At 43.0% G+C, this 24,509-nt stretch overlaps 7 protein-coding genes across 7 annotated transcripts; 2 read left to right on the top strand and 5 right to left on the bottom strand.

Annotated features, from left to right (window-relative positions):
• Positions 1-875: 875 nt before the first annotated feature.
• On the bottom strand, positions 876-2,306 carry AWJ20_130 (uncharacterized protein; the record flags this gene model as incomplete). Its single annotated transcript, XM_018878168.1, has 1 exon — positions 876-2,306. The coding sequence occupies one exon, from the start codon at positions 2,304-2,306 to the stop codon at positions 876-878; it is 1,431 nt and encodes a 476-aa protein (XP_018734380.1).
• Positions 2,307-6,316: 4,010 nt separating this feature from the next.
• MEP2 (ammonium permease MEP2) lies at positions 6,317-7,717 on the top strand (the record flags this gene model as incomplete). Its single annotated transcript, XM_018878179.1, has 1 exon — positions 6,317-7,717. The coding sequence occupies one exon, from the start codon at positions 6,317-6,319 to the stop codon at positions 7,715-7,717; it is 1,401 nt and encodes a 466-aa protein (XP_018734381.1).
• A 319-nt stretch (positions 7,718-8,036) lies between these two features.
• Positions 8,037-10,043, bottom strand: AMO2 (putative peroxisomal copper amine oxidase; the record flags this gene model as incomplete). The annotated part of the gene is made up of 1 exon (XM_018878190.1): positions 8,037-10,043. One exon carries the CDS (start codon positions 10,041-10,043, stop codon positions 8,037-8,039), a length of 2,007 nt encoding a protein of 668 aa, XP_018734382.1.
• Positions 10,044-11,286: 1,243 nt separating this feature from the next.
• On the bottom strand, positions 11,287-12,651 carry MNN10 (Mnn10p; the record flags this gene model as incomplete). The annotated part of the gene is made up of 1 exon (XM_018878201.1): positions 11,287-12,651. The coding sequence occupies one exon, from the start codon at positions 12,649-12,651 to the stop codon at positions 11,287-11,289; it is 1,365 nt and encodes a 454-aa protein (XP_018734383.1).
• Positions 12,652-15,490: 2,839 nt separating this feature from the next.
• HOC1 (Hoc1p) lies at positions 15,491-16,657 on the bottom strand (the record flags this gene model as incomplete). The annotated part of the gene is made up of 1 exon (XM_018878212.1): positions 15,491-16,657. One exon carries the CDS (start codon positions 16,655-16,657, stop codon positions 15,491-15,493), a length of 1,167 nt encoding a protein of 388 aa, XP_018734384.1.
• A 1,007-nt stretch (positions 16,658-17,664) lies between these two features.
• On the bottom strand, positions 17,665-18,324 carry MOG1 (Mog1p; the record flags this gene model as incomplete). The annotated part of the gene is made up of 1 exon (XM_018878222.1): positions 17,665-18,324. One exon carries the CDS (start codon positions 18,322-18,324, stop codon positions 17,665-17,667), a length of 660 nt encoding a protein of 219 aa, XP_018734385.1.
• Positions 18,325-19,858: 1,534 nt separating this feature from the next.
• URB2 (putative nucleolar protein URB2p) lies at positions 19,859-22,495 on the top strand (the record flags this gene model as incomplete). Its single annotated transcript, XM_018878233.1, has 1 exon — positions 19,859-22,495. The coding sequence occupies one exon, from the start codon at positions 19,859-19,861 to the stop codon at positions 22,493-22,495; it is 2,637 nt and encodes an 878-aa protein (XP_018734386.1).
• Positions 22,496-24,509: the final 2,014 nt, after the last annotated feature.

Below are 24,509 nucleotides of genomic sequence, written 5' to 3' on the forward strand. Positions count from 1 at the left end.
CCCCAGACCCCGCTGCTCCTCTCGCTGCGCTCGAGTCGTTCCGTCGACGGTCCCAGCAGTTCCGCGAAGCGGAGCACAACCAGGGTCTGGGGCGGAGCCCCAGCCGCCGGAGGCAGGTCCCCGTGCCCCGTGTAGCTCCCGCTATGGGGTTCCGGAGCCAGACCCGTAGAGAAAGGGACAGTTGAAGAGGATTTGGAAGCCGGAGAGGCGTGGAGAGGGCCCCTGATTCAGGGGTTGTGCCGATCAGGGACCGGTACATATGGAGAACCCTAATATCGGTCGATTGTCGATTTATCACGGAGCGGTCGGATGCATTTCCGTCTCATGCTTATATTTATTTATTGATGTGTGAGATACCAGCACGAGAAATTGATTCTGGGGAGTTGAGAAGAGTTGGGGAGAGTTGAAGGGGGTTAAAAAGTCTATTATTATTGTGAAATGTGGTCAGGTGGTTAATAAATATATAAAAGAGGCTTTGAGTACTGGGTAGTACGGAAAAGGAGGGCTTGAATGTAATGAGACATACAACCAGCAATGGCTCGAATGCAACCATGTTTATAGAAATACAGGTGGAACAGATAAGAGAAATGTCGACTGAACTGAACTGAGCGAAATGAGATCGTATCATGTGGAACGAGGTGAATCAAAAAAAAAAAAAAATAGCGACGACGGTCCAACGACGACAGAATAAAGCGTATTTACAAGGAACAGTGGTAGGGCTCCTGGAAAACAGGAGTCACAATAGAGATTAACGTGATTATCGTTGTAGAGCTAAAATTTCAAAATCGTCAGAACATCGTCGTGTGAATATTAGGTGAGGTAAGCGAAGTGGGATGATGCTAGGAAAGTTTGGGGAGTTTTTTTTTTTGGAGATGTCATAGCTTGACACTTTCCCACATCCTCTCTCCCTGTTTGGGGTGGGTTTTCATTACTTGCAACATGCGACTGCCGCAATACCCTCCAATACCCGCCACGCGAGCTCGTGGCTGATACTGATGCTGAGTGAAGTTGTACTCGCTCTCAATAATGACTTGACCTGGCTCCTCTTGGTAGCGAGGGTTCTTGTGTGGAAGCGATACCATCCGATTGAGGATGTCGTGAATCAACGAGTACAGTCTTTCAAATCGACGGGTGAATGCAAGCCATTTGAAGTTCTTCTCGTCATATGCCACTCGTACGTATGGGTTCATGTAAATACCCCCGTTGTTGGCACCAGCAGCTGCCTCTAAATCAGCATTAATCAAGCAACATTCAGATGCATCCCAGGTAGCTTCGTGTTCAGCTCTGAATCTCACTAGTTGGCGATTAGTACCAGTGGTAACCTTATCAGAAGCACTAGTATCATTATTATCATTGTTGTTACTAGATTGAAACCATTTAGCCTCAAATGCAATCATACCACCCCAGCAGCTTCGGACTCGAACAGCCTCTTTACTGTTGAGAACGTCTCTCCTGCTCTGAGCAGATCCAATGTTTGCAAACCATGGGAAAAACGGTAGTCCCATGCTGTTACCTTCGAAATCTCGAGTAGCGAAAGTGTCGTAAAATTTAAATGCATTGACAAAATCGACTGAACAGGCTGCTCGATAATCTGTTTTGCCATCTACGACATTTGTAGAGAACAAGAGTCTGGCGGCGTCGTGGGGGTTGAAAATGATATCATTCATAAACAGGATCTTGTCGAATTTGGTAGCCAGAGTATTTAGAGGTTCGAGTGCCTTGTTACGGACGTTGGCCAGATATTCGGTTCGCTTGACTCTGGTGTCGTTGGTCCCTGGAACAATGATATGTGGTAACGATTCGAGGTGGATTGGCGAGTCTTGTTCGGATACAAGTGAGTGGTCGCATTTGATCCGTGGTTCAAGTTCTTTTAATGCATCAGTTGGTCCTCCATAGATACTCAGGAAGACGTTTTGTGGACCCAACAGGTCAATGAGCTCGACCACTGAGTCGCCCCAACGGCCTCGAATCAAATCGCCGTTGATAATGTTGGCAGTGATGAATACTTTTTCATCGAGCATTTTAAAGTCAGGAGGATTGGTATAAGAAGGGTTGAAAACAGCTGTTAGCGTTAATAATGAGAGCAGCGATAATAGACTGAATAGAATAAACCGCTTGATGAACCGTTTGACTGATACCCACAGTGGAGTTCGAGACACGGGTTGAATGCCTGGTTGAAGCGGGCATTCGAGGTCATTGTCGAAAGATACTTTGGCCTCTGAAATGTATGGCGAGTGTGGGGTTGGACTCGGTAGCTGAGTTTGCTCCTTTGCCAGCGGCGTGTATTTGAAATTGGGGAAACTCATGATCTGTGTGGATTCTTATGGGATTCTAACGACCTGGTTTGGACTATTACTAGAACTTGGGATACTGAAAAGTGGAAATATGAAGACTAGAAAAAACCAGGAAAGAATACAACTTGTGAAATCCAGGAACCAAATTAGCTAGTTTTGTTTCTGTTGGTGTTACCAGGACTTTTTTATGAAGATGGTACTGTTGTAGTTTCACTAAGGAGACGTCTGTCAATAATGAACTATGTTTGGATTACTGCTACCCACGTGGTTTAAGACTGAAAACTGGGTTGAATAATAGTGGACCCGAGGTTCTTCGACAATAGATTCTGGTATTATTGTTGCTGTTACTAGTACTGGTTCAGACACTGGTACTGTCGTTGGTGCGGTGCTGGTGCTGGTGCTGGTGCTGATGCTGCTACCAGATCAACTTGAACAACTACTACTTTCTATTGACTGGTTGTGTTCTATGATTATTTTCGCATTAAAGGCTGAGTGTCCAGGTCCAAAGTCAAAATTACAGCTGGTTCGTTACAAAATAATAAAGTTGTTGATTAAAACCTATGTGTGGATTTACATAGGTTTACATAGTAACACTCTGTCAGGGGGTAGCACTTGCTGCTGCTGTAGCAGTACAGTACGTACCAGTAACTAGAGAGCCTACAGCGACATAAACGCACATGCTGCGTCTGGAGTTCTTTTTTTTTTTTTTGGGGCCAGGTCCATTAGCATGTTGATAGATTTCCAATAATAATGGGAACACGGAAAAAGCAACGTTTGCGTCGATCGATCAATTTAGGTCTACAGGTTTTTCATAGCCCCTCCCATAGCGGTCATGGCCCCCACCATTCCCATATTATACATTTAGAAACAAATCCCGTATAGCGCCGTGTGGATGCTAAATACGCCTGGGAGGCTAATGAAGCGGAATAAAAATAATGACTACCCGCAGGCGCAACCTCAACAGTTTGTATTACCGCAGGCTATCGGGAGATTGCAACGTGCTTATGAGAAATGTACGTACTCAGCCTGGCTATCTGACCTGTATCTGTGCCTCTTCTCCGTATAGCGGTAGAGAGTGTACATGAATTGTAGATGTAGTAGGTGCATACAGTTGGCGAGTCTGAGCTAGTTTATATTTAGTGATCAGGCTAACGGCGGTTTAGTTTACTGACAATTGTACGTATCAGTTACTGTCTTCTAAAATGTACTAAGTAATTGAATCAGCTGCCAAGTCGAATATATTTGACAACTCAGGGACCTGAATTCGCAATTGAGGGCGACAACGAAACCAGCAGCTGGGTAGAGAAACACAGTTGTTGGGGTGATGGCAGCTTTGGATACCAGGCCCCCCTATTCGCCTGGCTGTGATCAGATAGTGGCCGCCCCCTGGTTGTTAGCTGGGCTGCGATGCATATGAAATATGTGCCGCCTGTACTTCGTATGTGGGGTTGTTCTCGATGAACCACAGGTACTGCGGGCTGAAACAGGGGGCCCCTTTTGGCACCTGCCTCCGGCGGCTGGGGCTCCGCCCCAGACCCCGTGGCTCCTCTCGCTGCGCTCGAGTCGGGCGTCGACAGTCCCAGCTATTTCCTGCGAAGCAGGAGCCACGGGGTCTGGGGCAGAGCCCCAGCCGCCGGAGGCATTTGCTCCCGCTGCTACTTCAACCGGTGCTGCTTCCCGGGCCGAGTTCGAGCCCGGCGGCCCCCAACAAGCGGGTCGCGATGATGTCAGAACCCAGCGTGGGTGTGCTGTTTTGGGCTGGTTCCGAGTTAGGCACGCTACTACGTATGAGGTTGGTGGGCAGACTGGCTGGCTGGAGGAGTTCGGGTCCCGCTTGAGGGCTCTGGGGAGTGAGCATCATTAGCACAGTCCGCAGGCACCCACTGAATTAAAACTATAAACGGGATTCCTCCCCCCTCCCGGTAGAGCGGAGATTGCATTGCTATCAGCAGCGCTGCTGCAAGCTTCTGCTGGTCTGGTTTGGCCGCTGCTGGTTCTGCCGTTTCTGAGACTGGTTCAGGCGCTGTGGGTCCTGCCGCTGCTACCAGTTGGCATGAACCACTGATTGGGATTTACTGGGCTGTGTTTAAGTGGAGAACCCCTCAGTCTGTGGCGGTTGTTTGGCAAGAAATAAACTTTATATTATGACTAGCTAGCTTTGGACTAATCATAATTTCATCTCCGCAGCTTCTAGCGTTCGGGCTGTTTTCGTGACGAACTGTACGGCAGAATTGGCCATTGAAGGTTTGTTTGGCAAATTGCAAATTATTTTTTTTTTTTTTGGAACAGTGTCTTATACCCTCAACGCTTTTAATCAGCCCCTATTCTTTCCCAATGGATCATATCTTCTGCCAGATCCTAGTCTGGATTTGTTAATATTCCCCCATCCAGACTAGCCATGACGGTCGAAAAATTCTTCGATCTTACATTCACCGCGTTCAAACATTTCCTATTTGGGCTAGTAAGCAATTTTTACACAGCTCCGTTAGGCTAGTGATTGTAGCGGACAGTTGCCAAGACCGATCATCAGGCACCTTTACGTCATGCACAGTTTTACATTGTGGCCCAGTCGATTCGTTTACTGAGATAATGTCATAATGTCTATGCCGATAAGACTCTCGCCCGCAGTTTCACCGCTACTATAAACTGCTCTCTCGTCTGCTGTCGCCGTGTCGACCAAAAGAGGAGTGTGCTTCTTCTCTTTTTTTGTAGTCGTCCGAACTGGGCTACTTACCGCCTGTCAGTATGTCAGAAACCCGTTTCAAGCGTCTCCACTCGTATACAAACTAACCAACATAATTATTTTCTTCAGGTAAATACGTAACGAGCCGGTCACGGGAATCTGAGTCCCACCATGAGCCCCCCACAACTCCCACTACGGGCACATGCTCGTTTGCTGACATGCAGTGAGAATCATACAATCGTATAACACTACGAGGGGTCTCTCGTTCGTTTGCTTGCTGCCCTGGTTCCACAGTAGGCAGTTCACCGTCGCTTTCTTGCGATCTACTGAAACATATAACCGCTAGATCTGCACCGACCAACCTCTGATCCGGTAACTGCTATTGCCGACCGCTGCTATACATCGATCCCGCGAACCACCCTTAACACCGATTCCAACAGGGCTCCCCTTAACCCAACCCCTGGAAACGGTATTTTTCTGTGTCCAATAATTGGCTTCTGCTTTTCTGGTATTCTGACGGCCACACTTGGCAGGACAGGGGGCATCCCGTTCCCGCATATCGGGCCCCTCTCTGGCTTGCCGACATCGCCCGACTGCCTCCGGCGGCTGGGGCTCCGCCCCAGACCCCGTGGCTCGCTTCGCTCGTTGCTAGGACCGTTGCGATCCACACACTCAAAGAAAACTCGGACCCCGCGAAGACGAGAGAAGCGAGCCACGGGGTCTGGGGCAGAGCCCCAGCCGCCGGAGGCGGGCCTGTTATCAGTTCTTGGTTGTGGTCCGTGAGCTGATAAGAGTGGATAAGGTTTGTGTGAGGAAGAAGGGCTGTCGAGTGACAAGAAGGGGACAGGGTTGGTGAATCCTGGTCGGTTAGAGTTTGTGTAGCGGATGTGTGTGGATGTGGATCTGGCTGGCCGATGACGGGACGGGCTTATCAGCCAGTAGTTCGGTTGGAGGACGATTTTTGGTTCGCAAGGTTGGTGCATATGCGTGATAAGAAGATTAAACTTGGTGACGAGCGTTCTGATTGGCAAGCTATTCCGGGTGATGCTCACTGCAGCGGCGATCAGATGCGAGAAGATAGGTTATTTCTCGAGCCTGCTGGTTGTAATTGGTGGTAGGTTCACTTGCCAAGCCTGTTTATCTCTCGGCTGCAGAAATTCTTTATCAGACAACGAGAAGGATTGACGAATACCATGGTTTGTCTCGGACTGTCCATGTATATATAGCTCCATACTTGTCCTGCGTGTGTGCTAAATATTATTTGTTAATTGCTATAATTACTAATTGCTAATTGTTAATTGCTAAGAGTCTGACATTTAATTCAATTTTGCAATTCAGGATGGGCAATACAGGTGGTGATTCTCTCACTGAAGATATCAATACTCAGTATAACCTTGCCAACATGGTGTGGATCATGACCGCTACCGCCCTGGTGTGGATCATGATTCCGGGTGTGGGTCTGCTATATTCGGGACTATCCCGAAAACATCACGGCCTGTCTCTTATATGGATGGCTCTGATGGCAGTGTCAGTGGTATCGCTTCAATGGTTCTTTTGGGGCTACTCACTGGCATTCTCCCATGAAGCAGGCAAGTTTATTGGCGCTCTGGACAATTTTGGCATGATGAATGTCTTGGCTGCTCCTTCTGTAGGATCCACTGCTATTCCTGATATTTTATACTCCTTTTACCAACTTGTGTTTGCAGCTACAACTGCCATGATCATGGTTGGTGGTGCTCATGAAAGAGCTCGTCTTGGACCAATGATGGTCATGCTATTTATTTGGATGACTGTCGTGTACTGTCCAATCGCTTGTTGGACTTGGAACCCATCTGGTTGGCTCGCTAAATTGGGTGGTCTTGATTTCGCTGGAGGTGGCCCTGTCCACATGACTAGTGGAGCTGGCGCCCTTGCTTATGCTCTTGTCTGTGGTAAGCGTCATGATCCTTTGGCAGATGATAAAGTTAAAACATACAGACCTCATAGCGTTCTTTCCGTTGTTTTGGGAACTGTTTTCTTGTGGTTCGGCTGGCTTGGTTTCAACGGTGGTTCTAGTGGAAATGCCACTATTCGTGGATTCTACGCTGCCAACAGTACTAATTTGGCAGCTGCCTCTGGTGCCATGACCTGGCTGATGATTGATTATTTCCGCAAGGGAAGAAAGTGGTCTGTAGTGGCTATTTGTACTGGTGCCATTGCTGGACTTGTGGGAATAACTCCTGCTGCCGGCTTCGTTCCATGTTGGTCGGCTGTTCCCATTGGTGTTATCACTGCAGCTGTTTGTAATTTTGCTTTCGACTTGAAGAAAGTCTTGCACATTGATGATGGTCTTGACGTTTTTGCTCTTCACGGTGTTGGTGGTCTAATGGGCAGTATTCTTACTGGCTTTTTTGCTGCTGATTATATTGCTGCCCTTGATGGTGCTACCCAAATTCCTGGTGGATGGTTGAATCACAACTACAGACAATTGGGTCTTCAATTGGCCGGGGCAACTGCCACTCTCGGTTACTCTTTCACAGTTTCAACTGTTATTCTCGTTGCCCTCAAGTACATCCCTGGCTTCCATCTCCGTTTGAGTGTGGAGGAGGAGCTTTTGGGAACCGATGTTTGCCAAATTGGTGAGACTTATTTCCAAGATAGCGATGAGCCCGTCTATACTGATGGTGTTAGTCCTGGTGTTATGAGCGGTGCTCAAACTCCTGTCCCAAGAACCGAGAAGACTGCCGATGAATCTGTCTAAATGAATTATGTTTTATTTTGTATTGTTTATATTATTTATATTTGTAGTAGAATTATTTATTTATTGCCTTTTTTATATTGTTCAGATCCCTGATACCGAAGTTGTCCCAGCTAATAAAAATGTTATTAATGGTTTATGCCTCCGCCGGCTGGGCTGGGGCTCTGCCCCAGACCCCGTAGGTCCTGCTTCGCAGGAGTGACCGTGTCAAACGTACTAATTTCAGAGCAAATCAGTCCAATTTGTTTATGCAAACAGTGATCTAAAGAAAAGAAAAGTAAGAGCTCATTTAATAATTATTTTATTTACCGATTGCTAGCAATTACATACGATGGCATGATCTGGTTTGCATGACCTCAACTGATCTATTGAATTGCTGTGTACTGGGTGGGACATCCAAAGCAGGATTTCCGACGAAAAAGTCATTAGGATGCAGAGAAATCTTAAGCATCTCAGCAGGCATGACTGGGAAGTCCTCAACACGAGGGTGATGTGTGAGACCGAATGAGTGCCAAAGAACAACATCCTCGTTACGGACGGGCTCTTTACGATCGACTGCGTTTTGAACACCACAGAACTCCTTGAAAGACTGATTGGTCCAAATACCACCAGCATATAACTCCGAGTCCTTGTACTTCGAAACCCAGAAGTGGTGTGTAGCAAAGGCGGCTCTGCTACGAGCAACAGTTCCTGGCGGAGCCATCAACAAAGCAGTAGCAGCTGCAGAAAGCTTGTAACCAACAGGGTTTCCAGAAATGGGATTGATCTTGTTCTCATTGACAATCTTGAGATATCTGTTGTTCTCAATCTTGGCATCCAAATAACCAGCCTGTTCCAAGTAGTACTTGTTATTGACGAATCCAGTACCCCGTGGGTTGAGATGATTCCAAGGAATAATTTCAGTCTCTTGCACAGAGATGGAGTTCTTGTAACCATCAATTGCAGGATCGATACGAAGGTTGAAAATGTGTTGGTGAGAAGTAGCCAAAACACCAGGAGAAACAACAGTACCAAACTTGGATCTCTTGCCAAAATCAATTGCTTGGGTAGAGACAATACCAGTAGCACGGATCTCTAATTGGATATTAGCAGCTTGATCCAAATGCCAGGCAAAGATGTACTCATAATTAGCCACTGTCAAAATAGTCTGGATAACCAAGATACGACGACGAACAACAGCGGGTTCCTCAGTACGGTAGTTGGTATGCTTCCAGAGAATACCATCGTCCTGTTCATGCATGCAGATAACACTCTTACGAGCATCAACGTCACCACTGGGAGTGACAAGATTTCCGTCAAAGTATTTAATAACACCCAAACAATCGCATCCCAGATTAAGTTGATTGGCACACTTACCACCACCTACATCACCGAAATCAAATGCCATCTTACGGTGGAGTGGTGGTCTGGGATCACCGTATGGAACGGCCATTTCAGACATGGCCAGTCTATAGAAAGTATGTCTTCCATCATAATCAATATCATGCAAGACCATACCTTCACGAGGGGTGAATCCCACTCTGAATCTCCATTTCTGCCACTTGACAAGGTTGCCTTCGACAGTGAATGATGGTCCGTCGGGCTGAATGACATTGTAAGCCTTCAAGTCGGTACGAAGAGATGGAACAAGATCTGGATGGTAGTCATGAGCAGCACATTGATCAAGAACGTTTCTGCCAGCAGTACGTGTGTTGTAGTTGAAACCATCAAGATCGTCGTTATCACCGCCAGTTGCAACCCAGTCGATTCTAATCAACTTCTTTTCCAAAAGATCAAAAATAGGAACAAAAGGAATGGGGAATGCATAAATGTTACTTTCAACATGGTTGGTCTTTGGGTTACGGCTATAAATCAAAAACATCATTTGTCTGGCAACAGCACCTTCTTCATCGGCACCGTACATCCAGCCATCGGTAGAAATAGTGTTCAGAGCATCACCCTCAATACCGCACGCTTTAAATGCTTCCAATACTTCAGCGGATTTGAACAATTCTTTCTCCATTTCCATGCACTCGATCATATCCATGGGAGGATGGTGAGGTTTAGGAATAACCGCAGTTTTAATGATAGTGTTGGTTCCAAGGTCAATCCAAGCCTCCTCGGCCTTCTTATCATCAAGAACATAGTAAATGTTATAGGCAATACGAGGGGGAGGAGCAATTGGTCTGCCTGCCTTTTCGGCCTCAAGATAGGGCACTAGCAGGGCTTTAGGAGGCTCTTCAGTTTCAACATTCTTGAAATGTAGAAGTTTTCCACTGTAGCGACTTTTAATAAGCTTGACTGCTCTGTTGATTTCGTCGGCTGTGAGTTGGTCTAATGGGTGAGACATTGTGAAAATATATCAATGAGAGACAATTGCTTTAAATTATTAGCAATTGATTTTAATTATTATATATAACTTGACTAGGGATATCAATGCCTTTTATATAAATCATAGCTTTGTTTGTTAGCGACTAGGAATAACCCCAGATCCCACTCAAATAAAAAAAATCATGTAAGTCCATTTCCGATTCTGTACAATTAAACGCTGGTAGCTGAAACTGCCCCACTCGATAAGATAGATAACTTAACCATATTACCCTATCTCATGCACATCATAGACTCTGATAAGTGTTATCGATTCGCTTCAAATTTCCTATATAGGCAAATCATAGCTTAGTATGATATGATTATCGTCCAGTCTAATATTTAGTGCCCACAATCTGAGAGCGGGGACGGAAACCAAAGTCCAGTCAGTCAACAATCGCTGTCAATAATATCCGTTACACGGATCACGGTTCCGTCTCATTAGTTCCGCGATATGTACAAAGGCCGGTAGGTTATAGCTTCCCAAATAGGCACTAACGATCGTCACCCAAGTATAAAGGTAAGTGACCTGAGTCTGATAGATCAATGACATATTACCTAAAACTGAAGTTTAAACGCCGTCGCAGGTACCTCATGACACAGCGGTGACAATACGGAGCTCTTTAATAATTGGTTCTTGCTGGCTGTTTAAGAGTTCCGTTATAATGCCGACATACAGGACCCCGCTTTGAGTTCACTGGCTTATAACTCACCTGCTGCTACCTTACCCGCTTGTACCTCATCCCCTTGTACTTCACCCGCTCTTACTTCATTTACATATGAGTGACCCAGTCAATCTATTTATAGTCCCCTAATTCTTAATTATCTCTACAATTGGGCTGCAAGCTTCGTCATGTGTAAAATCCAACAATTGCTGACACCCGTCAGTACTCCCACATGGTATAAGAGACCTTTAGAGATCGCCAGGACTCGCTCTTCATCAATTCGACAGGCTCTTGAAGGCGATCCGCGCAGTTGGTGAACAATTGTTTATACTTTAATAAATGTTGGAGATGGCATTATGCAAGGTGGTCTATTGAGACCGAAAATATTAATAGGTTAAATCTAGATTTACAAGGACAATTGGTTATCACTTGCCGGAGTCGTTGATTGACTGTAAATATTGGTACAACTTGGGTCCCCATTGGGCATCAGATGTTATATGACCATTGAACATTTTATTTATATTCAGTCATTATCGCTTAGAGCGAGCGAGCCGTTTCGGATCAGTTGATTTGGAACTCTTCAGGAACTTTCTTGCGGATAATAAAATAGGTATCGAACAGCTCTTTAGTTGAACGTTTTTCATCCTCTGATGGAACAGCGAAATTAAGTGCCAGATCATCTTTTTGCCAGCTACCGGTCTCTGTTTTATACTTGTGGTATGAATTGATTCCCCGCTGAGGTACTATTGCTGTATGCTCAAAAACAACTTTATAGTGTTGGTACAAAAAGACAAAAGCATCCTGCTCCTCACGCAGCCACTCTTTGTCCATGAAAAATGGGTCGTCCCATATATCAAGCAAAAACTCTGTGAACACAGATCTTCTGATGAAAAACGAGGCTGTGTTTATTCCAAAAAAGTCTTGAGAGAAAATTATGTCGACCTTATTAACATCAAAATGATCACGAGGGGGCACGCGTAATCCATCAAGTTGATCTCCCAATGAATTGACAGGCGAACCATATGTGATTCTCTCAGCCAAGATATATGGATTTAACAGATGTTGAGCCAGATCTACCATTTCATTCGTAATCATAATATCATAATCCGCATACCAAATCCACTCTGCTTCCGGGTGTTTTTTGAATGCTTCCTTAATTGCAGGGATTTTCCACCACCTAGGCGATCTCTGATTCTGATCTTGCTTGATGTATCTAGTGGTATTGATAAATAGATGTGTATACCCATGATATTTGCAATATTCATCGCGATTTATCATTACTTTTCGAGTCATGTTATCACTAGACTCAGCGGAATTATTAAAAGCAGATAACAACAGGACTTGTTTGCTATTGGGAACCAACTTGTTGTTGTCATCTGTGTACTTGTCTCTGAGTTCTTGAGGAACTTCCACTGGCCTTAGAAGTCCTGCCTCCTCCTTTGCTAGTCTCTCTCGAATAAGCCAGAATGCATCACTCAATCTCTTGCGTTCTTTCTCTTCGTCCTCGCGTTGTTTCTTTTTCTTTTCCTCTTCTTCTTTCTGCTTCTTCTTTATTTCGTCTGCCAACTCTTTCATTTTCTTCTTGCGTTCAGCTTTCTCTTCTTCTTCTTTTTTAGCTTTGGCTTCTTGAGCAGCGATCTCCACTTTTCGCTGGTGCTCCATTTCAGCTAGCGCCTCTTCCTTCTCCTTTACCAACGATTCTTTGATCCCCAGTTCCTCATTTTTCTGGTGAATAGCCTCCATAAGCCGTTCCAGCTGTTTTTCTGTATCAGATAACACTGGTGTATCTGTTTTTGGTGGAGCTTTACGATTTGGACTGGCGGGCCATTTGACGCCGTCAATGGAGTTGAAGGCTGCCATGTACCAAATCGTAGCCAGAATAGCTGCTGCTGAGCACGCTAGAAACACGGTCTGTGAAAGTCTCATACTCGTTTATTCCACAGAGCTAATAGCATCTAAAATTGCTATGTGTTAGAATAAATGTATTATCGTTGTATGGTTAAGATACAAAAAGCGTTCCACCGATCGTTCTTCCGACCATTCCTGGTAGTTAAAAGACTCTCACCCCAAGGCTGGGTACGTGCATATGTAGTCTAACTCTAAATAGAGATATGCATGCCTACTGGTGTCACTTGAGATTAACTATTAATTTAAGCGATCTTCAACGGTAGATCTTATAAGTGATCATGGGCATAGAAGGCATATCAGATGCAGAGAACCACTATAGAACTGGTTAGGGTATCAGCTGATTTTATTACAGTATAATTTAGGCTAAAAAACATTTGTTCATTAAAAACAGTATTGACTACAAGAGAGATGAGTGTTTGGTACTTCCAAGTATATTATTGAGAGACCTAATCCCAGGGAAGCAGCTGATCGGTGTAAAAAGGTGAAGAGTCCGGTCTACTTTCTTTTATATTCTATTCTGGTCCCAAAATCAATCTCTCTTTAGTAATTATGAAAACATTGGTCCATAACCTTGAAATTAAAGATGACGTTTCACTTTAAGAGCAGAGCCTGTTAATCGGCAGATTCCACGAAATGATCTGGAGCCCATAACAAATTGGACCTGCACTATATAAGAACATAGGATATCCCACTTCTACCTAATATTAAACTGAGCTGCTACAGTATGGTTTGGGGGTTCCTAAAAAGCTTTGGTAGCAGCCGGCGTTCCAAAAAGACGTCCTCTCCGACCTCAGAAAAGCCCTCTCAAGCATGGGACTCTTTTTGTAGGTAAGTGGCAGAAATCAGAGAACTTTTTCTACTCTTGTTAAAAAGCAACACTAACCAAATTCTTTTTCAGTGATACTAGTTCTAGTCCCAGTAGTCCTGGGTACTTTTTCTCGCCACATACTCGAAATTTAATGGAAGATAATAAAAAGGACAAATATGAAACGTACGCATCAGTAACAGCGGCTGAGATAAGGGATACCGTTGGTGACCATGCCTCAAGCAGTATTCTCGCTGCCATATATTATGATTACTCGGGAGAACGTCCAATCTGGGACCATCTGGGAATAGCCATTCCTCCGTATCTTGCAGAAGTGACCAAAATGAAACAACCTCTGGAGAATTTGTCCACCCCGACTACAGCTACCGAATCTTTGAAGAGAACAAGATCTGATGGTAGCACATTGGCGCCTGCTTCAGGAATGTTAAGAAAAGTGACCATGTAGCTACCGGTTCAACAAACGACTACCCGAATCCGAATCAGTTGAGCAAATAAATTAATTTTTTCGATAAATACGATACACAGCTGACTGATAACGATTGGCAATATTCATTGAAATCAAGCAGACATATATTTAAACTCTATAATCCAGCATGTTGAATAATGCATAATAATAATGATAATAGTAGTTGAATTATTTTTTTTCCAATGCCCCAGCTGTTCCGATGAGATCCTCGACTTCAAGAGGTGGGTCTTTCAGGAAAATATGAAAATGTTCCAATGCAGGTATACTTTGCAAAGCAGCCCAGTTTTTAAACCAGACTATGTCGTCTCGGGACATTCCAAGCATATCAACAAATGTACGACGAACAAATTCTTCAATCTTATCACGAGCAGATGGTGCTAAATGACCCTTTTCATCCTGAGGAATCTTAGCCTTTGACCACACTACCAGATGAATGATGCCCTTATCTACTCCATATGGAAAATCGTTGGGAAGAATTTTAAGATCCAGAGGAGAACTCAGAAATTCTGGATCATGAGGAATGATCTTCGTTGTTCCGCTCGATGCCCACTTCAGACGGTGTTGAATAATATACTGTAATACACTTCCATACTGAAGTTGAAATTCATGCTTGGATCGAAGATAACGCTTCAAGTCTGAAGGTTTGCGAGCTAATCTGCTCAAATCATTGGAATCTGTTGATAGTCGTTAGCATTCGTGCAGTTGCAACTACAGCTGTGAGTGCTTATCAGCTTATCTGACCACAAATTCTACTATTTAACATGTCGATTAACCCTGGTGAATTAACTTACTGACAATATCTACAAGCTCTGGCCACGTATATGGATGGAAATTTTCATCACCCACATCTATAAGTTTTTGGTCTCGTTCAGAAATCACGAACGGAAAGCTTTCCGTTACCATTATAAGGGTATTAATGCAGGATAGAGCACACAGGCAGTTTTCTCACTCTATACCGCAATAAAGTCGGCTTTTGATCTAGCTTCCCTAGAAAATATATGATCTAAAATGAAAAACAAATAAAACGAAATAAAACAAAAATAAATATAATAATAAATGAAAATCCTAAATTCCTCTTGTTGTATATATATATCCCAAAACTGATAGCCGATAAGCCGTGTTCAGTTGTAACACTAAAAAATGCAACGCTGCACTTTATATGCCAGTAGTTTAGGCGTTGTAAGACACATGTGGGTCCTAAAATGTAATTTTCTATGCGATGAGATTAAGTAGAACCAGCCTTGCGTATTATTGAATATGCGGAGCCCTTAGCTACATAGCTTGTAGCTAATGACAGACTATCTGAAAGTCCTCATCTCGTAGTTTATTTTCTAATTTATTCTCTAGGCCTCATTAATATCATCAGTTTAGAGCAAGGTTACTGTACTAAGCCTCGCAAATGAATGGTTAATGGTAAGATACAGATATACTATAATATGTACTAGAAACTAAAAATGACTATTAAATATGAATATAAATATCGCCCCTCCTCAATCTATACTGGCCAAACTATTTATAAATTGTTGTTGATGCTAACTCTTTTTTGCTCCATTCTTTTAATTTCTTTAATTACTGTTCATACGCTCATCTTCGGGCTTCCAAGAGCCTTCAAAATGATGCTTGACAAATGCTAAAGGATCATTATCACCACCAGCACCCATAGTCTCAATACCAGGACTGAATGACGTGATGGGAAGCACTAATACATCGGACACAGCCTTAGGTTGATCCATACCGGTGAAATTAGACCAAGTAACGGGGTAGTATAGACCACTCTTTACTGGGTCGTTGAAGTAGCCGAAGACTGAATCAGTCCAGACACCAGGTCCAGTCCAATCCATAACCTCAGAACCTCTGTCTTTTGTGCTAGGAAGTTGCAGTCTGTTCTCTTTCTTCTTTTGTAAAGTAGTCTCAGTAATTTTAGCAACAATCTCTCTTAGAACTGGGTGACCAGGCTTTGATTGAATAGTCCACTGACAGAATTGAATTCTACGAGCATACCATTCATCCCAATCAGGACGATCGGGATCAGCCTCTATACCAATAATCAGACCGAGCTTCATAGGATCAATTCTATCGGGAATCCAGTTAGGAATAGGTTGCAGAGCTTCAGTATCCACATCAGAGTAGGTACCACCTCTAGCGAGTAGTATTAAGTATCTGAAAAAGTCGGCACGGAGGATATTTTCGGGCATGGCTTCATAAGCTTCGATAACTTGAGGAATATTCATATACAAATAACGAATCAAGGTTCTAGCAGTCTGATCTGACATAACTTCATGAACAAATCCATTATTCTTTTCATCCCAAGATCGAACATGATACTTGAATCTCTCGTCAAAATTTGGATCATCGAAATCCTGCTTCCACGTCTGCCAAATGTAAGCGGGAAACTTGTTTAGGGTATCATAAGGAAACTGGAAAGCAAGTTGTGTTCGAACACCAGCATCTGGTGGTAGCCGCCTCAACTGCTGTAGCTGCTTTTCAAGATTTTTTCGTTGGGCTTCCAGGAGCTCGATTTTTCGCTCTTGAGCGTCATCAGCTCTAGAGGTAGATGCTTGCAACTCTCGAATAGCAGACTCTGTCTCCTGTCTATTCTTTTGAAGTTTTTGTTCCAGTTCTACATCATGAAGTAGGTCCTTTGCCGAAATAGACTTGGGATCGCTAAAAAACACGAAAAACAGAAGTAACACTGTAGCAGCTACTACAACGGATCTTCTGAATGTGAGCATTTTTTAAGCTGGTCAAATATTGAATACGGTCCGTGAACAATATTATAGTGTATCCAAAATTAAAAACCACCGTGTAACCCGACCACAAGAGAGACACCAGTTCGTTTCAGCTAGAGTAAAAAAATCACAATCACAACCACAACCAAAACTTAAAACTTCACGTCTCAGGTCTCACGTTCTACAACTGAACTTTAATATTTCAACCAGTTAGCGCTGAGCCAACAGATAAACCTTGCAAAATGAGATCCAAGGTTAATAAATGTTGGTGGAGATAAGATTTGAGTGCCGAATAGAATATGGATGCTGCGACAAAATGCACAAATCAAAAAATCTAGAAAACACACTCAACACACCCACCTAAACGCAATGATAAAGTGATGATGTGTTTGTTTTTCAGGAACCTTATGCACGAGATGACCCGTAGCTAAAAATGTACCGTAATAGAGGATAATGCCGGTCAACAAAGCAAAAGCGTGTACTTTTAAGCGAATAAAGGAGGGGATTTACAAGAAATGCAGGCCAACAATAGATATAAAAATTCAAAGGGTGATAACACCCTCTAAGATCATTGTATGTGAATATATTCGATAAATATAATCCTGCTAGCGCTTCGAGCTTAACAGGAGAGAGAAATGATCACTGCAACAGCATAACAGGCATCGAACAGAAAATATCGAGATTTTGCAGCACATGCAAAAAAAAAACACATTAACAAAATAATTATATAAATAATTAAAATAATTGAGCAGTTAACAGGATCCATCAACAAAGAGCTAACAGAGATCAATCAATTGGAACATTGATTTAATGAGTAGAGATATTTGGCTAGTATTAACCAACGAATAGAATCACAATGAAAAGCAACAGGAACTGACAATGATAAAACAAACTAAAATTAGCAGGTGTGGTATCATTAAAAACGTCTCAAGTAAACCCGTTGCTCATACTCAAATCAGTGGGTTCTTTGGATGCTTGAAAACGATCAAAATGCAAAATAAATACCACACTCAGCCGAACAAGCTCCAGTCGTTGACTACAAAAGATGCCATGGCCCCACCTACTCTGGAACGAGCGACATTAATTGTGTCCAATATACTTGTTGCAGGTGTCGTTGTATCTGATAACACGCTTTGGCTACTTGGACTATGGCCTTCTGTGTTGCTCTTATAAACCAACTCCTGTAGATCTTTTAATTGATCAGGATCAGTGATTGGAACGTTATAGGAAATAAGAATATCAGCCGTCACTTTTGTAATACGAATGAGACCAAGTACTAGAAGTAAAACTCCATTTGAAGGTTCTGTTCTACCCCATTTTCGCGACGGTTCCACAGCTGTCAAGATAATGGCTTCGTCGTCGCTTACATCTCCGTTGGAAACCGTCGTCTCGTCTATACTCAAAATTTTACATCTACCATCGACTCCATTTAAACTGGAGATTTCATTCAAATGAATAACAGCAGCATCTTTGGTAGATTTACAACCTTCTACCATTTCCATAATGTCGAAAACCATCGAATGATTTAGATATTCATTATCATCGCTAACAAATACCTCTTGGGTGTCGGGCACCTGGCGAAAAAAACTGGCATCCTTGAAATTCACTGGCACTGATGAAGTGAGTGCCCCCCCGTATAGCTCCTGTTTTTCCAAATCTACAGCCGTCATTTTAAAGATGAGGGAATTAGACACCTGGAAATGTGGGCATTATATATACCGCAACCATCTCGCGGATAAATATTTGAAGGATCAAAAGGGGTGATTGATAGCGAGCAGTACGGCTGCGAGGTGTAGATCAAGCGCGATAAGAGATAGTGGTATTAGCTCACCAATTAGCCGGGGTGGGGTGTGAGAACGTGATCAGTAATATTAGGTTCGAGAAAAAAATGAAGAAATAGAAATATGTATATATGTTTTTGTTGTGTTTAGTGGTAACTTACGATAGCTGTGACTATTTGAATCAAAGCTTCTTTCAGAAGCACTTCTGCATATAAAATCTAGTGTTTGAAACGTTGAGAGTTGCCTGATTAGCAAGAGCCCTCAGATAACGGACGCGAATTTATATAAAACATATGAAATAAATACTTAAAGCTACAAAAGACAATAAAAAATAAACAAAAACATTACAAACAGTTTTACAGCAAATCACAAACTAAATAATAAATAAATAAAGCAAACAGCAAACACGAATCCGCACAAACGGTTCTAGTACTCTCTACAGAGAAAGCGCGATCTAAAACAAGAGCTCAATCTACTTTTGTAAAGGAACCAAAAAATCAGCCTCTTCAAAATCTTCCATTATTGAATCACTGTTGCCAGTAGAAGCACTCTTGAAGTAAATCTTTTTGTCCGAGTTCAGTCTGCGAGCTCTTATCTGAGCTTTGGGTCTATTTGCAAGATTTTTTGGTTGTTCCACTTCACCTTCAACGTCAGTGTCTCCACCATCCATGTCGTAATCGGTATTTTCCTCTTCAGATTCCTCAAAACTTCTGGTCCTTTTCTGTATAGCCGATGATGAAGGTGTCACTGAGGGACCAAAAGAACCAAAACTTGAGCTTATGCTCTTAGTCACTGAGCCATCAATGTTGGTAAACTCAAAAGCACCTGGATCAGTGGGTCCAATAGTCAATCCTTTGTATCCAACAGCGGAATTGCTTTTATATTTGTAACCATCACTCACGCTTTTTCGGGCATTTCTGCCGACATTTACCAGTTTACCTTGGAGGTCATCGGAAAGTGTAGGGAAGCCACCTGACTTTCTTACCAATCCAGCTTGACTGGACTTTGTACTCACAAAGTACTCAGTAATGAGTTTCTTTTGACTTGACGCCGATTCGGTCATGATAGGGTACGTCAGTTCAGTAACAACGGCAACGAGCTGTATATAGCTCAATCAACCGCAGCAAAAAAAATTTCACGTGTACAGGGTTTTTCAAATGACAAATTGTCTTGCGAAATGAGTGTTCTTTTATCACACCCCTTTTCCAGTTCTGTGACAATTATTTGATCACAGGTATCAGAAAGTTTATATTTTCTGGGGTGTTCGTTACAATGTTTGTTTTTAAAAAGCGATGCATCGGTCAACACGCCACACATAACGCGGCTCAAAAATATTTATTTTTCCATGCTAGATAGACCTGATCTGGAGATAATAGATAATAGCTAATCATATATTAGAGATTCTTCGCTCGGGATAATCATCATGTCATTGAAGACGGCCGAGGAGGTAACAAGGTTTCTAAGATCTAAAAATGAATCCTTACCAAAACTTTTGGAGGTAGCATTTTCCCTTCGCAATGGAGATTTACCTGTATATCTACCGCAGAAAGATGTTGTACTACTAGATTGGCTCCTTGAGAAATTATCGGCAAATAATGGCACAGCTTGGAGGTTGGAGAGTGGCTCATGGGTTCTCTATAAGTCCATCTGGGAGGGTTTGCAACAAAATAATAAAACCGAAGCAAGAAGCCGGGCATTTAAAAATCACAACTTTGCATCTATTCTAGTAAACTCATTGAGAGACATTGCTGAGTCCCCTAGCTCAATTATCTCTGTTTTTCCTTCATTGAGTGATAGTCTTGGCTCCGTACTTTCAGCAACAAGGGATGGTCATAATGTGGTGATCTTGACAAGATCTGGTCCACAAGGAGGTGAAGTAAATACGATATCTCAACAACTAATATTGGAGTATATGAATTGTGTGTTAGCTTGCACAAAGAGTGAAGAAATCGAAATTTTGTCACCCTTTTCAAAAGAGCTTCTTCGTACTCTAGATCAAGTTTTGGTTAGAGGCTTAAAATTCTCATCCAAGTCATCAAATTCCAATGGGGTCAGCATATTTTCGAGAATCATAATTCTTCTTTCCACTATCTCAGACCAATCTATTATTTATTTTATTCACAAATTACTGGCATCATTATTTTCATCAGACTCCTCAGAACTCCCATCAATCAAAAGTTCTATTTCTGAGGCTATTAAGTTATTAGAAACAAGGCATCAATCATCTGATATCCTTACTATTGGATTAGGAAAACTATACAATGCAATGCTCAGTGCACCAAATGGCAAAATGTTGTCAAACAAATATTTCGATGAGCTCATCACGGAACACCCCCTGTCATCAACAGTTTTGTTACAGACTGCTCTTGACAGAAATATCAAAATAGAGCAGAGTACTATTCGAAAAATTCTTGATAAACAGCTTCTTGACACCTCTAACACGGACTGGACTATTGTAAAGTTTGTTCTTGAAATTGACGGTCAAGTTGTTCTCCAATCTGAGGTATCGACTAAGCTTTTTGAAAGTATTAATACAGCTGAGTCTAATGATTCGCTAGAAGCTATCGCAGCTTTATTAGTGAAATCATATTCGCAGCCTCGTGACATGCCTGACTTCTTTGTCAAATGGAGAACCACCCTTATAGAGCAATCGCCTACCTGGCGTAGTGAACAGGTTGTCAAGCAGGTGACCAGCAATCTAACAGGCTTGTCAGTGCATCAGATCAGCTCTTTGATTAATGGTTTCTTAGAAGGACCGAGTGGATCTGAACTGCCTGTTAAGAAATCTAAGAAACGAAAGCTGGAAAAGTCGATAGACGAGTCTGTTATGCCTCTGGCAGTGCTTGTGAATAGTTTGTCTCCTGAGAAAGTACCCCGTGTTAAGGAGTCGCTGATGAAAATCTTGGACACTGAATCATTAGATATCTCGAAGGTCAAATATTTAATCATGTCTCTAAGTCCTGACTTTGTAAGTTCCGCGATGGTGAGCACCGAGTTTTCCAAGCACAACTGGCTAGACTATTTTTCAAGTGTTTTCAGAGTTGCGGAGATTCACCAAGTGAAAGAATTTTCAAAGGTAGTGAATGACCTGTTTGAATTTTTAAAACGAAATAAAAACAAACAGGTACCCACTTTCCTTTCGGAAATAACGTCTCGGTGGCTTTTTTTGGTCAACCAATCCTTTGACGAGTCTCATATTACTCAACTAGTTGAACTATATTTGGACAACTCTGCAAATTTGCTGGGCCTTGCTAGCAACCCCTATTTATATGAACAACCAAGAATTATCAATACTCTGATTTTGGCGGTTAGTCGAGACCTTGAATCAAAAGCTCCACGGTTGCAAGCTGTACTACCTGCCCTGGTTCTCTTCCCTATTGATGTTTTTACAAAGGGTCACCGCCAGGATCTTTTAGACTCACTGCTTACTTTGGATAAGGAACTGGACATTGAAGATTGTATCGCTCTTAGGAAGTGTCTTCGTTTGTTATTAGCAAGACCCACCTTTTCCTCAAAAATTGAAAAAGACTACGATGTCATTATCAATCTGTTTTCGTCTTCTGCGAAGAGCACTGAACTTGAGGCGGTAACAAGTGACATTTGCACTTCCGTTATCGGACATCATATCAGTAACACAAATGAAAGTAGTAAGGAGTTCATTTCATCTCTTGTTGCAAAAGTGCAGAAGAAAACTAAAAAGCTATCTAAAAAAGCATCATTAGAAACCTGGGTCCTCAAATTCGGATGTATCGTTCTAACGACGGCAGGCCTGAATGAAGAGTTTCAGACCGAGTTTTTTAACTCCATCAAACAATATTTAGCTGCCTATGAAGACAGTGAGGATATGGCATCTGTGTTGGAATACCTGTTACCGGTGGTTCGTATGACTCCCGAGCCATTTCATGAGTTCAGAGATACTTTTGGCGAGATACTTACAGCAAGTATAGGCACCAGAAGAGTTTTTATGAACTGCTTTAAAATCATGTGTCTTATTGTAAATGGAATATCCGACCTAAGATCACTGACAGCGGTTTATATTGTTATTGGTAAGTTTTTGTGAAGTAGCTTTAATGCTGAATAGTTTACTAACGTTCCAGATGATGATGAAGTGAAAAAGAACTTTGCCGAGTGCTTAAACAACTTCCAAGCATCTGCTCTTTTTGATCTTCTAGATGATATTGTAGCAGGGTGCATTTCAACCAACGATGCCATGGATGCGTATTATGCAGCATTAAACGTGCTATGCTTGTCTCTTCCTACTGACGATGACAGGTCCAGCAAAGCGCTTACTAAAATCTTCGCTTCGTTTATAAATATTCTCAGCAATACCGACATCACAGAAAAGTCTATTTTATCGTTCCTCGACCTGTGCGATAGCCTGCTTCGTGAAAAGCCTATGCTTATCAGCCAGCACGGACTCGAATTGATCCTTTCAATTGTGTACAAGATAACCTCCGTAGGAGGACCATCCAATCTGAAGGTCAGCGACTCGAACCGATTATTTTCGATCCTAACGAGAGTTGTCTCATCAGTGTTACTCTTCCACCGTCATCGTATCAACGGGCGTCACCATCTCATAGTCGCGACATTCATATCACTGCTGAAATGTCTGGCCAAGCCGATCAAGTCTGAGCATCATATCTGTGCCAAGTGGGTTCACAACACGGCCATCAACCAATCGAGTGCCATAGCATACAGCAGGCTTTTAAGCAACCTGTGTGAACCTCCAGTGCAAGCTATCCGAGAGCGAGGTGGTGTACGAAATCTGACCTCGTCTGCCACCCTCGCCAAAAAAGCTATTGCCAAACACATTGGCGGTATCCTGGGCTGCTACGTACAATTATCACTCCAAGTAGGGTTCAATCCCGAAGTACGAACAAGTCTATGGCCAGGATTCTACCCTGTCCTGGACGTTCTCGGTTCCGAGGGGCTCAAAACGGTGACGTCTCTAATGGACTCATCATCGCGAGCGTTCTTCAAATCGCTCTACGACGACTACAGAGTCAACGGCGTGTGGAAAGAGGAATCTTAGCATTAATGTTAATATTTGTACAATTTGTCGACGGTGGGACGTGCCTCCGGCGGCTGGGGCTCTGCCCCAGACCCCGTAACTCCTGCTTCGCAGGAGATTTCTGGGACCGAGGACGGACCAACTGGAGCACAGCCAGAGGAGCCACGGGGTCTGGGGAGGCGCCCCAGCCGCCGGAGGCACATCCCCCCCTGGACTGTTATCTCGCTGATAACAATCGAGATTACAAACTTGAATAAAAAGACCAGATCAGCGGCTGTTATGCGCGGATGCGGGATTGGCGAGATTCGACCTACGGCATCAAATAAAAGAAAGTTAGGAAATTGAATGGGCGAACGCGCAAAAAAAGCAAGTTGGCAAGTCAAAATATGATTCTGGAAATTATGCAATGCTAGCTTACTTTGTGCTTAATTGAATGTGAAACGACGTTGATGAGTGGAGCGCCGATTGTTGCGGAAAACAAAAAATGAGAACGCGCAAAATGAGAAACGGGCAAGCAGCAGGAAAAAGGAAATAATTACAAAAATCCACAAAAAATAAAAAAATATATAAAAAATTAAAGGAGAAAGGAAACGAAAATACCAACAGTGCGGCACGACGACGGGGGTGAAGTCCATTCGGCACCAAGCAACAGTCTTCCGTTTCGGAAATATACCGCCATTCGGGTCTGCGTGGAGACGTACCCTACTGGTAGTGCCCCATCATAGAAAGTGATTAGGGCGCCAGACAAGTGACGGCGGAGCAGGTGAACAGGGCCATGTGACCGGGGAGTGTTCCAAATATGATGAGGTGAAAAGTGTGTTTTATTGCTAATCTAATTTCTAGTAGGAGTTAAGAGTTAGGTTTCGTACTGTGCAGATGGCCGATATGAGAAAACGATAAATTAACATTTGCTGACGTCAAACGGCAGAGACTATATGCCAGTTATTACTAAGACACTGCGGGCTAGAACACACGGGGTTGTAATTAGATTGCGTTGAGTAAAATAGCCTCCTCCTGCAGATAAGATTAGAACAGACGCACATGAGAACAAAAGAAGCAGCAT

The sequence above is a fragment of the Sugiyamaella lignohabitans genome, chromosome A, assembly GCF_001640025.1.
Source record: "Sugiyamaella lignohabitans strain CBS 10342 chromosome A, complete sequence".
NCBI lineage: Eukaryota > Fungi > Ascomycota > Dipodascomycetes > Dipodascales > Trichomonascaceae > Sugiyamaella > Sugiyamaella lignohabitans.